This window comes from Talpa europaea, assembly GCF_964194135.1.
Source record: "Talpa europaea genome assembly, chromosome: 11".
NCBI classification, from domain to species: domain Eukaryota; kingdom Metazoa; phylum Chordata; class Mammalia; order Eulipotyphla; family Talpidae; genus Talpa; species Talpa europaea.
The window spans coordinates 73,271,165-73,284,582 of record NC_140078.1 but is presented as its reverse complement, the minus strand read 5'-3'; the positions used below and the strand labels follow the sequence as shown (position 1 = coordinate 73,284,582).

Sequence of the window (13,418 nt, the reverse complement as noted above, 5' to 3'; positions counted from 1 at the left end):
CCATACGTTGCCAGGGGAAATGTGATATGGTACAGTGTTCTGAAGAGCAGGTGGGCAGTTTCTTATAGTCGGGTATATACTTACTCTATGACTCAGTGATTATACTCCTAGGTATTTACTCCAGAGACACAAAGATTTTGTTTACACAAAAAACCTATACATGAAGGCTTACAGCAGCTCTATTCATTGTTGTCAAAAATTGTGATTCAATGGGTGAATGGATAAATGATCTCTAGTACATCCATACAGTGGAATAATGGACAATAAAAAGGGACAAACCACTGATATGCAGAACTCACAGGTGAATTTCAAAAGCATTTGCCTGAAAGTTACCAAGCTTAGAGGTTACACATTATATTATTACATTTATGTGACTTTCTGGATAAAGCAAAACTCTAGGGGCAGAAAACTGAGCTGTGGTTGTGGGGGAGGGTCTGACTATAAAACTTGTGATTGTGGTGGTGGTAACACAACTGGTTGCATTTGTCAAACTCATAGTACAAAATGAGATAATTTTTCTACATATATCTCAATAAAAGAAAACTTTTGTGATAAGTTTGAAAACAAATCCACTGACTGACACTTTTCCAATTCTACCATTCCTCATGCTCCATTTGGGTAAAAATTCTGACACTGATTCTGTATTGGGGTGTCAGGGGGATGAGAGATGTGGGGGAGCAGCTCTGGCATCAGGGAGAGGCAGACAGGGAGGGGCCCGGAGAAGGGTGCGTTGCTCCCATGTATCTTGATGGGGCAAACTATGGGAGATTAAATATCTTTTAGCTATTCCTGTGAAGACGTGGAGTCTATCTTCCCACTGGTGAATTTGGGGTGGCCTTGGGCTTTCTTTGCCCAATAGGATGTGGGGGAAAACGCAGCATGAGTTCAGAGCCCAGGCCTTGGGCCGTTGCACCCTCACCCTCACCCTTTTTACACGCGCTCACTAAGATACCAGGTAGGAAGGCAAGTGCAGGTTACCTGAGGACGAGCAGCCAAGTGAGGAAAATCAAGGACCCCGGTCAATGCAGCACCAACCACTAACATCCGAGGGAGCTTCCAGGTCAGCGACCTGCAGCCACATGAGGCAGGCCCCACAAAACCAGAGGGGAAATGCCCAGCCCACCCACAGCACTGTGGGAAGCAGCTCATTTTATCAGCCACTGCTTTTTTTTTTTCTTTTTACCTCTTTAGTATTTCCTAATATTTTAGCATTTCCTAAAAGTCAGGACATTCTCTTACATAAGCCTGTTACAACAGGGAAAAACCAGGAAATTCACACTGATACAATACTATTATTTTACATACAATAACTGTGCCAATCATCCCACAATTATCTGTTTTCTTGTCTCGGATCTAGTTCACCGCGTCTGCCAAGCTCGTTGGTCCCCTTTCATCTGGGACAACTCCTCAGCTTTCTTTTTCTCTCATGACCTTGACCCTCTGGAGTACCAGCCAGTCATTCTGTGCAATGTCCCTCATTTTGGGTTTTGGCAGGAACACTAAAGTGACCCAGGCCTTAGTCCAGAGACACATTTCATCAATCTGCCCCGTTCCTGGCCGTGTTAAATTTGCTTACTGCGTTGGGGTGGATCCTACCATGTTACTAATGTGAGAGTCACTATTTTTCCTTTTGAAATGACTACTTCCCTTTGGGGAGGTATTCTGAGATGAAATAACTATCTTGTTTCTCATCAGATCTTTGCCCACTAGTTTTACATCCATGGATCATTCTTTTTTTTTTTTTTTAAAGATTTATTTATTTATTTATACAAGCACTGGGTACAGTCAGAAGCGCGGGAGGGTGAGAGAATTCACCAGAGCCAGAGCGGGGAGCAGAGCAGGCAGAAGGACCGAAGTACACTGCTGAGGGGAGCAGCGGGCACCAGGAGAGGTCTGCGCGCCATGTGGGACCCTCCTCTGGTGGCCGGGGAGCAGCCGGGGATCGAACTGGCACTGCAGAGGCTGCGGGCAGCTTCACAACCCAGCGCTCAACTGCTGCGCCACGGGGGAGGCCCTCCATGGATCATTCTTGTTGGGAACAATTACTTCCCTGTTGTTTGCCAACTGGTAATGTCTGATTCCACTATTCCTTCTAAGTCCTTGGGTTTGTGGAGTGGACTGTCATGCAGAAACAGGTTACCGAGGCTCCTGTACAGCCCAGAGTGCATGGCCGGCCTGTGTGGAAGTCTGCTCTACCCTAGGTGCATGCGATGACGCAGGCACAGACACTGGAAAGGTAGGAAGCCAGCTCTTCACCTGGTAAATTCTCACTAATCACCACCACCCCAGCCCCCGCCATCACATCTCAACTACCCTCGCTGCAAGCTGGTCTTCTCATCCCCGCTGTCTACACTGTCTTCCCCATCAAAGTTTATTCTCAGATCATGTGACTCTCTGCTTCCTCCCACCCACAACCCTTCCACCCAATGAGCTCCCTCTTTGGCTTCTTCTTGCACCTAGAATAACATCCACACGCCTGCCTGTGACCTGCGAGCCTCTGGGGGAGAGGACTCTGTCTTCCTCTTCAAGCATTAGCCTGCCTTGCTCCACTGCAGTGGCCCAGCCCTTCCTCTGGTCCAGTCTCAGCAGGCTTACCCTTGCTGTCCCTCTGCCTGGACTGCTTTCCCTCTGCTTTCAGCTCTCTGCCAAACCTAGCATCCTCGAGAGGACTTGCTGGCCTGCCTTAGCAAAAAGAGCCCCCACTCCAGAGAGCCCCTCTCACTTCTTACCCCTCTGGACTTAACTTCAAATATCTCACCCAAGTGAAATAATACTGCATGTTTAGTTGTCTACTTGGCCTGCTTCCCCCTAGCACAAAAGCCCTGCTCCCTGGTCTACTCAGAGCTCGGCAGAGAGCAGAGCACAGTGAATATTTGTTGAAGACAGGAAGGAATCCTTTAGATAACACAGAACCTTCCATCCAAATCACTTCCTCTAGTACCCTTTCCAGACCACCCCAAACTAAGTTGGGGTTCCCCTCTCTCATCTCATAGTCTCAGCCTCTGGCCCGTGAATGTCTATTGCTCAGTCCATCCTCACTTCCCTAAACAGCTTTTGAAGGCAGGGCTGGGGGTCTGCCTGGTTTATGCCTTCTAATATGAGGCCTGGCATAGATTAGGTGGTCAGTAAGTATTTGTTGAATGACTGGTGGTAAATCATTCTACAGTGTTGGGTCTACTGGGGTGGGTAGATTGTGAATTTATTGTCAGGGGAAGTTGGTGTGCATTAAAAAATTTCATTTGAAATTCTTAGCACTCTGGCTTTCTTTTGTGTGCGCGCATTAAGTAAGATGTAGAGTAGACAAGTCCATAGTCACTTATATGTCTCTCAGACCGCTCCATCAGAAAGAAGTCTTCAAACATCTGATAATACACTATGGTCAAAATAAAAGAATCACTCCAAAGTATCACAGCAAATGTCTTCCTCTGAAATAAATCTGCTATGGTAAACAGAAGAAATTGTAAGAATTTCTAGTACATGATCTCTAAGTCAAGAGGATGCTCCCTGCTTATGGGACAACACCAGGCAATGATGGAGAGAGGACAATTTAAGAAAACGAGCTTATAGGGGTCTCCTGGTGGCCTAGGGGTTAAATCTCAGTGCTGTTATCACAACCGCCCACCACAATGGCCAAAGTTCAATCCCTGGCCAGGGAGCTAGCCTACCTATGGCACAGCAGACCTCTCCTGTCTCGCCTGCTGCTCCCCTCAGCAGTGTATTTCAATAAATCCGCCTGTTCTGCTCCCCACTGTGTCTCTGGTGAATTCTCTCACCCCCGCACCTCTGGCCTACACCCCAGTTCTTCTGTGCAAAAATAAATAAATAAATAAATATCTTTAAAAAATAGTAAGAAGAGGAATAAAACTATGATGGTTGAATTTAAAGCCAAGGGAAGCAATAGGTAAATAACACATCCTTGAAAAATTATCTTGTAATCTAGAGGAGGAGGACAAAGAGGTGGAAATGATACAAGAGGAGGCAAGGCATAGACAGAGCACCCAAGCAATTAATCTGCCTCTAATCAGAACCCAGAACTGAGGAGGAAAGAACACTGCAGAGACACAGCAGCTAGTTCACGTACAACAACGCACTCTGCTAGACACCCCTGCGTGGGCCACCGAAAGGGCTCTCTCATACCAGGCAACATTGATGAAAACATATTTAATACCTAGACATATGGCTTATAATTTTTGAGATAAAAATTATATATAATATCTTAGTTATACAGGATACCTAAGAACTAATAAAAAAGAAATCTGGCTGCAGAGTTCTCTATTGGAGGACTGAAATCTGAAAAAATAATTTTGAAACAGAAAAGCATCATTAGAATTTTGAGTAAAAATAACTGGCAAGGTCGTGTGAATACCTGCTCAGACTTAGAATGTGAATCTCCTATTTATACCTGAAAAAGTGACTTATAGATGAATTGCAGCCAATCAGTGTTGAATCTAAATACAGAACTCGATTAGAGAGTTGTGTTGTAAAAGAACCGACTAGTAGTGAACCGAGTAAACAAGATTAATTCTAGGGCCTCCCCGGTGGCGCAGCGGTAGAGCGCTGGGTTGCGAAGCTGCCCGCGGCCTCTGCGGAACCGGCTGCTCCCCGGCCACCGGAGGAGGGTCCCACTTGGCGTGCAGACCTCTCCTGCCGCCCGCTGCTCCCCTCAGCAGTGTACTTCGGTCCTTCTGCCTGCTCTGCTCCCCGCTCTGGCTCTGGTGAATTCTCTCACCCTCCCGCGCCTCTGACTGTACCCAGTGCATGTATAAACAAAACAAAAACAAACAAGCAAACAAATAAAGAAAAACATGCCTCTATTAAAAAAAAAAAAAAAATCTTTAAAAAAAAAAAAAGATTAATTCTAAAAATAATGTTAGTGCTCTCATTATAAAAGAGTACAAATCAGAAATGTAGTTCTCAAGTGAGAAGACATAGTATCAGTAGAAAATAGTCATCCTCATATGTCTGAAGTACTGGAAAGTGGAATAGTAATCAGGAAAAGAGCAGGAAATAAAAATGTGCTAACATTTTCAACTTCTATAAGATATCAATAGATAACATTTCATTCTTGAAACCAATAACTAGAGAAAATCAGTACACTTTTTATTTCAAAATTTAAGTACTAATAGGTTTTATACCTTCAAAGTCACTTGAGGGAAAATGCAAAGAACTTTATATTGCAAAAGATCAAAGCAAAGCCTGGAAACAACAGCAAAAAGTAAAAAGCAAGGCAGTAGAAACATGATGAAAAATAACTTTGAATATAACATGGCAACCATAAAATAAGTGGATCAAGTTATTCCACTAAAAGACAATAACCATTTGGGTAATAATGGTATAAAACTGTAAACAACTTCAAGTTCCACACTGGAGAATGGGAGAATAAGTTATGGTACATATGTAAATGGAATATTTTAGAGCTGTTAACATTCATATTTTCAAATAATATTAAATGATTTGAAACTATTGTAATAGACCAAATGATAAAAGCAAGACATTGAATTGCATATAAAACATGGTTCACTTTCTTTTAAGCAAAAAAGAGTATTAACAGCCACGACCTCTGGGTGTTGGAATTTTGGTGATTTTTGTGTTTTATTTCTTTGTACACTTCTCTATTTCCTAAATTTTCTACTATGAACATATGTTACTTTTATAACCCCCAAACAGGGCCTCCCTTGCGGCGCAAGGGGTTAGCACCGCACTATGAAGCAATCCGCAGTCCCTGCAGCACAAGTTCGATCCCCAGCCAGCCAGGGAGCAAGCCAAATGGTGCAGCAGACCTCTCCTGTCTTGCCTGCTGCTCCCCTCAGCAGTGTATTTCAGTCAGTCTGCCTGTTCTGCTCCCCACTCTGTCTCTGGTGGATCCTCTAACCCCCTGCATCTCTGGCCTGTACCCCAGCTCTTGTATGCATAAATAAATAAATCTTTAAAAATACATATATATATAAAACCCCCAAATATATACCTATATGTTATTCTAGGGCATATGTTGCTTATTTTTCTAATTGTTGTGGGTAGAACCTTACCTGTTTGCTAACCTGAGAATCTCATTAGAAGAGAAATTCCTTTTCCGTAGGAAAGTGCTCTCAGCAAGCCCTTGCAACTTGCCCTGTCTCCGTTGAGACTCACAAAGAGAAAAACAGAGTCAGCACTTTCAGAGGAAAGTTTACACAGACTTCCAATCTCTTGTTTACAAACCTATGTCCTCTATAAAACCCACATGGGCCTTTTTTAACCTGATAGTTTTCATGTGTGCCCCATGCTCCTCAAATTGCAGGTGCATTTTAATGCCCGGGTAACACTGGAGCAGCTGGTCCAGGAAACACGCTTTGGGAACCACTGCCCTTCTTGCTGCAACACTCCATCCAATGCCTTCTCCTCACTCTTGGCTTTCCCCCAAAAGTTCCCCATTCAGAGCCAAACCTAGCCAACTTTGGAAACAAAGACACAGGTGAAAAAAATAAAAGTAACCCTTATTCTCCCTGACCCCTTAGTTTAAAATGTCTAGATCTCCATCAATCTGTCCCTTTCTTTCCTTAGGCAGCTCATCGCTTTACCAGCTACCCAACACAGCCCTGATTTCCTTCCTGGAAACCATGGCTCTGACCCGCCCCTGTCCTGTTTAGAACCCCAGTTTGCTGGCAGAAACAAGTTCCTTCTCCCTAGCTTGTTATTCAAGACCCTTCAGCTTCCTCACCTCCAGGTTCCTGTCCCGTGTTGCTCTGGCGCGTGGCCCCATAATCACAGCCACAGCTTCAGTCATTCCTTCCAACGTACACCCTGTGCCCTTTGCACACATGGTTTTCTGCCTGGAATAATGTGCTCCTAAGCCTGAGGGGTGTTGACTCACCTGTGGAGGCCTAGATTAAATGCTGCTACTGATGGAGGCCTTCCTGGGTTCCTTGGCCCCACGTCCTTCTTGAGTTATTTCAGTCAAGCCTCTGAATAACCCTCTGAATAGCCCACGGTTAAAGTCCCTCCTGTTCCGAGTCAAAGGTTGCATACCGCCCCCTCCACTTTAAGGCTTTCACTGCCTTTGTAAATGTCCCCCGCCCCCAGGCTTCAGCAGATACTCAGTGACTTTCCTGAATGACTAAAGTTTAGCGCCTGGAAGGTTTATGCTGTTTGATTTTTCTACTCTCCTTCCTATTTGAAAAGGGATATGGGGGAGAGGAGAGGTGATTCTTACCTGGGTGCACAGTAGGATTCCCCAGGAAACTTTGAAACTCTTATTATTCAGGCCAAACTGGAGACCAGCTCAATCAGCATTTCTGAGGGTGGGACTCAGGCACCCCTGCTGCTCGGAGCTCCAGGCCATCTTGCCTGCAGCTGGCTGAGGCTGCTTTTTTTTTTTTTTTTTAATATTTATTTTACTTATACAATAGTTGGGGTATAGGCCAGAGGCTCAGGAGGGTGAGAGGATTCACCAGAGACAGAGCAGGAGCAGAACAGGCAGAAGGACTGAAATACACTGCTGAGGGGAGCAGCGGCCGAGACAGGAGAGGTCTGTACACCTTGTGGGAATCTCCCCAGCCAGCTGGGAATTGAACCCGCACTGCAGAGGCTGTGGACAGCTTCACAGCGCTGTGCTCAACCCGCTGAGCCACCGGGGAGACCCTGGCAGAGGCTTCTCTGCCTGTGTGTCAGCTGTGGCTCAAGGGAGGGCTTGAGCCTGGGGTACAAGTTGCTTTAATTTAAGGAGGAGGAGGATCCCTGGAGAGGGTAAGGGGCAAGTGGTGCACCTGGCAGAGGGAGAAGACTAGAGTTTGGGGAAGGGCAGAGGTTGAAGAAGCCAGGGCCAGAGACAGGACTCTCAGGAGGCGGCATTACAGGCACGGGGCGCTTAGCCAGGCTCCCCTGCTGTTAGGGTGAAGCTGAGGGTGAATGTCACATGGGCCCATGCCGGGGAGTGCCCTGAGCCCTGGCAATTCTGAGTCGGGTCAAGTAGAAGGCCTGGACCTTGTAGCAGGCACTGCTATCTTACCTTTACCAGATGAAGCAGAAGCCTGGAGCCTGGGAAGAGTGTTCAATCAAGCCTCTGAATAGCCCTCTGGAGGCTTGAGGCCTCCCAATCTTCCAGAAACCTCTCCTCTCTGACCTTGTTTCACCCCTAAATTGGGGGTGCAGGACTGACCCTGAGAGCACTGTGAAGAGCCAGTGGAATACCTGTAGAAATGCTTCCCGCTACGCCTGCTCTACACGGCAGGAGCCCTGTGGCCTGGCTGTTACCAAGACTGAGTCTAGAAACCTCAGGATCAGCAGCAGAGGTGGCCTCTCAAAAGAATCCCTGGCTGTATTTTCTGGGGCTGGGAACCCAGCATCTTGAGTTTACTTTGGGACTCCTATGAACCTTTGAAACTCAGTTTCCTGTCCCACTGGAAACACTGCAAGTCAGACATGTGCATATCCACATGTGGACCCACACACACATCATACAAGTGAGCAGCAGTTGTGCTGCCACCACCCATCCATGGACTGACCTGGCTGGGGAATGCGGCTCTGGGGGGCTGACCTGGCCGGGGGCTGCAGCAGGGCGCGGCCCCACTCTGCGACACACCGTGCTCGTGGGAATCCGTGGGAATCGGCCATGGTATTGACACCACAGTTACCAGCAGGCGCTATACGTTAGGTCCTGCTGATGTCCAAGAGCTGGTCACTCAACATTCTCCGGCTGGGCTCCTAGCGGCCTGGGCAGGCGTGGGGGTGGGGGTGACTCTAAAGTGTGGACCCTAGTTCAGCATGGCGGGGGGGCCTCAGGAGGGGATCAGGAAGGCAAGTCCTGCCTTCCCCGCAGGCCCGAGCTGGGGCCCAGCAATTTGTGGCTGATAAAGTCTTAGGAAGGCTGAAGCCTGAGAGGCAGAGCTCGAAGTCCCAAAGAGAAGTGCAAGGGACACGAGGGGAGATGCCCAGCCAGTCTCGGGGGGGGGGGGGGGGGGCGGCATCCTCTCTTTATGTTCAAATATTATACAGAGAAAAGTCAGGAGAAGAGAATTGCATAACTCCACCTGCCACACACCTCTCCTCACTTCTCCATGTTTCTTCCATGATCGGCGCACGTTTATTTCAAAGTCAATAAATCAATAATCAATAAATTAAGCTGCTGTATTTCTTCGCACATTAGTGTACGGTTCATTTGCTTCCCAATCTCTTCCTGAAAACCACTGTTTAGACTTGGACACGTCCCCTAGATCAGCTGAGATTTTTCAAGAGATTTTGTGCTTTTCCCTCGGCCGCCTTTTCTTTTCCTTTTGAGCCGCCGGCTGCACAGGGGCGGGTGGCACCTGGAATGTAATCTTCTGAGCTAACATTCCTCCTGTGGGGCCTGGCCCGAGAGTAGGAAGGAAACAAGCCTCCCTGTCCCGGCAGAGCCGCGTGGAAAGGAGCCCAGACCCTTAATCCGTGTTATTCTGGGAAGTATGTCGGCACCCGTGGCTCGGGGCTTCATAACAGGCTCTTTGTTTCCGGGGCGGGTGGTGGGGGGGGGTCTCAGCTCTGTTTTGGAGGAAGTTATACACGCCTTTGGAGCCTTGCATGATGGGGCTGGCTTACCCTTTGGTTTTAAGTGAAGAACGTGTCTGTCTTCTGCAGCATATCGCTTATTACTCTGTGACACCACTGAGTAGCGCCACTCGGTGACACCACCTGCATCCACACCTCCAGGGCCCTGCGGCTTTCCTAAGAACCCTTGCCTGTTTATCTAGCAAAGATTTATTGGGAGTGCCCTCTTAGTCCCCACTTCACCGCGCTGGGGGAGTGGGAGACAGAGGGGCTCTTGAGCAATGCGAGGTCCTTCTGACTAGGTGCTGCTTGGCCTGCCAGGTGGTGGGGACGCTGGGGGAGAGTGACAGGGGAAGGGAATGCTTGGCCGGCCTGCAGAGGCAAGTGGGAGGTTCCGGGCTAGCAGCGGCTTCCCAGGTGAGGACATATCCTGTGCAGTGAGGAGGCAGGGCGTAGGCGGTCATTGACAGGGCTGTTCACAAAAGTTGGGGGTGGGTTGGAAGATGAATGGCAGGAAATGGGACGGAAATAGGGGCAGGTGTTAGGTGGTCAAGTCCTTGCTGTGCCAGGATAGTCTGCTTGGTCTTTATTCTGAGACATTTATGCCTCAGAGGGTGCCATCTGTTCAACTATACCCATTCACCTTCATCCACCCATCCATCCACCCACCGACCCACCCACTGTTCCCTAATCTAGCTCTCTCCTGTGTCCGCATGTCTCTTGACCATCATCGATCCATTCATCTATCCACCCACCCTTCCAGTCTGATACACTTTTTTCTTCCTCCTGGGCCCTGGAGGTCTTGTGGTTTCTCTAGCAACTCCTTCTATACTATATATCCTACATCAGAACTACACCTCTCCTCCTGTGTCTACATGCAGACTATTCAGTTACGGCATTGTTAGAAACAGGGAATTAAATAGTCATATGACAACAAGGCTTACCTGGCCTTGGTTGGAAAGCACGTAGCCAGGATAAAGGTGTCACAGTAGGAAGGTGTGCTGAGCACAGTGACGTGGAAATGTCATCCTGACAAATAATTCTTTCAAAAGTCAGTTATGAAGCTGTTAGAGCATATGGCAACACACACCCTTCACATAATTATGATGTATTTATACCCTTCGAATAATAAAAAAAGGAATCAGAGAATTAAGAATACACTATTAAAAGAATTCTGTGCATTAACATTTTCCTAAATTTTTTTTGAACCGGTGTGGGTGAGGGGAGTGTTTTAGGTCTTGGTCTTATTAAAATGGGTTACATCTTGTAAATACTTGGGGCTAACGTTTTCCATAGTCGTTTGTGGGGAAGAAAACATTTTTGTTTATTACAGAAGACAACACACACACACACACAGATATACACCTCAAGGTAAATAAAAATCACCCAGACATAACTATTAACACTGGCGTGTATTTTTCCAGTCTCTTCTCTATATATTTTAAAACATAATCAAGATCATTCATCTTATACATTTTGGAATCTGACTCCTCCTCCCTCGATTTAGTATATGACGTAAAAAAATACTCATAAATTTCTTGGGAACACCACGTTAGTGACTGCAAAAAGCACCATGGCTTGGATGGTCCAAACTTTCTTGAATGATCTCCTTAGCTGAGAGCTTAGGAAGCCCCTGGTGTTTTGCCCTTATTAAAAGTTGAAGTCCCTTCTGTTTCCCACCTCTCTCAGAACTCTGGTTATTCCCTCTTAGTAGAATTCTAGAAATAGAACAACTGAGAAAAACAGTTTAATGCTGACACTTCAACCCCTATGGCCACTCGGCCTTCCCAAAAGGCACCTGGCCTTCCCGGCAGCTCTTTGCCAAGTCATGGAGAGTCCCCAGCTCTAACCTTTAGGGGATGTGTGGGGCTTGCTGCCTATCTGGTGAGTATGCTGTGAGACTTCCGAGGGAACATTTGTCAAACAAAAAGAAAAACAAAGCCCCAGAATGATCTGCCTTCCCTACTTTGTGTGGTTCCAAATCCAAACCAACCTTTTCATAAAAAACTAAAAGAAATGGCTCAGGATCCTTTTAAACCTGAGTTTCAGATCGTGCTGATGCAAAGTTCCAGATCTGAAAGTTGTAAAAGAGGTTTCTGTTGAACAAGATAATTTCCTGCTCACTTTTTTACACTAAAACGGAACGTTTACTCACTACAAGTCAGCTCATTGCCGCCTCTTCTGCAGAGGGAGGGCAGCTGTGCCCCCCGCGCCTCCCACAGCGCACAGCCCTGCAGCCCTGCGCCCCGGGTGTGGCGGGAGGCTTGGCAGCCTCCGGGATGGGGTCAGGGGCTGCCAGGGCTCCAGCGGGCAGCTTTGGGTAAAGCGCCCCGACCGTGGGCTGAGACGTCCTGTGTCCGATCCCCGGCGGCTCTACACCTTTGGGCCAATCACTTACTTTGTCTGAGCCTCAGTTTACCAGCCTGGAATGTGAACCCAGTCCCAGCGGCGCAGCCCCAGGGGTGCCGGGACCGGCTGCCTCTCTGCCCCGAAGGCGCCACGGTCCCGCCGGGGAAGCGCCGCGACCCCAGGCTGGAGCCCGCGCCGCCCGCGCCGCCGGGGCGCCCGACTCACCTCCGCCGTACATCTGGCACAGGTAGGGGAAGCGCCACACGTTGCCCAGGCCCACGGCGTAGGAGATGCAGGCGAACACGAACTGCAGCGGGTTGGCCCAGAGCGGCCGCGCTTTCTCCATGGCCCCGGACCTCGGCGCGCTCGGTTCCCGCTCGAGCGCCGCGCACAGCTGTTTGGGGGCGCGGCCGCCAGGCTCGCCGTCCCGCCCGGCTCGGCCTGGGGGTGGCCCCGCGCCTCCGTCGCGGCCGCCCGCCCGCTTTTTAATTGCTAATCTCATTAACGGCGCGCCTGTTGGAGGGGCGAGGCTGGTAAATGGATGACGGTGAGCCCCACCCCGCCTGGCCGTCGCGGCCGGGAAGGCGCCCGAGATTACCAGGTGCTGGGCGGTGCCGGGTCTCTGCGCCTGGACGTCCGGGCCCGTGTGTTGGCTGCAGAGCTCCTGGGCGTGATCAGGTGCCCTCAGCCACCTACCCATCATTTATTGAGTGCGTACTATGTACAGGCTTTGTCTGGGGACGGGGCTGAGACAGGGACATATCCGACCCTCCTGGAGCTGACACTGGAAATGCCCTAAGATGGGCTGGATAAAATGTCCCATTTTAAGCAATTTTTGACCTACAGAAAGGCTACTTTATACGGTTCATCCTAGTTGGAGATACACAAGGAAGGCAACCAAAGGAAGCAAAGAGAGAGCGGTTCTTGGGAGGAGGGTGTGTGCTGGGATGGTCAGAGAGAATTCCAGACATGACATTTGCTCAGAGATCAGCAGGTAGAGAGGGGACGCCCACACACCTGGAGTTAAAAGGATCCATATTTCCCTCCATGCAGAGACTGGATTGTGTGCCTACTGTGTGCTGGCAGAATCTGGCTCTGCAGTGTTTGGTGGACCAGGGCCCAGGGTTTGAACAACTGCTGTGTGGACTCTATTGCCCAGGCCACTCAGCCTGGGCAGTGATAAATCACTCAACCTATCTGAGCCTTTGTTTCCTTGTCTGTAATGGGGTCAAACCTATCCTGCTCCCAAGGACTCATGTGAGAATTAATTAGAAACTTAACTTACTGCCTGCCACATAATACCTGCTTATTAAAAAGTCCATTATAACTATAAGTCCCCAACAGGTGAATGAATGAATAATATATTTAATAAGTTAGTATTAATGACACAATTTGAACAATTCATAGTAAGAGCTAAGAAAAGGCTTCATCAATAAATGCATGCAGTTTAAAAAAGACAAAAGGCAGAATTGCTAATGGAAATCTTACTTGAAGTCAAAATGAAATCACTACTCTGGGACAGTCCCTAGCTGCCTTTCCCTGCAATTCCTGCCTGGCTGCTAGCAGAAGAG

The 13,418-nt window shown here is 48.2% G+C and overlaps 1 protein-coding gene across 4 annotated transcripts in view; it reads right to left on the bottom strand.

Moving 5' to 3' along the window:
- The window catches only part of SLC6A20 (solute carrier family 6 member 20), a gene marked incomplete at both ends in the record, with an annotated part of 35,912 nt that extends 23,704 nt beyond the window's left edge, over positions 1 to 12,208 (bottom strand). For 3 of the 4 annotated variants that reach the window (XM_084247287.1, XM_084247288.1, XM_084247289.1), the window contains one exon: positions 12,073 to 12,193. In XM_084247287.1, coding sequence (XP_084103413.1) covers positions 12,073 to 12,193 — 121 coding nt within the window. Of the gene's footprint in view, positions 1 to 12,072 lie in introns of all 4 variants that reach the window. The other variant, XM_084247290.1, reaches the window with a different exon arrangement.
- Positions 12,209 to 13,418: the final 1,210 nt, after the last annotated feature.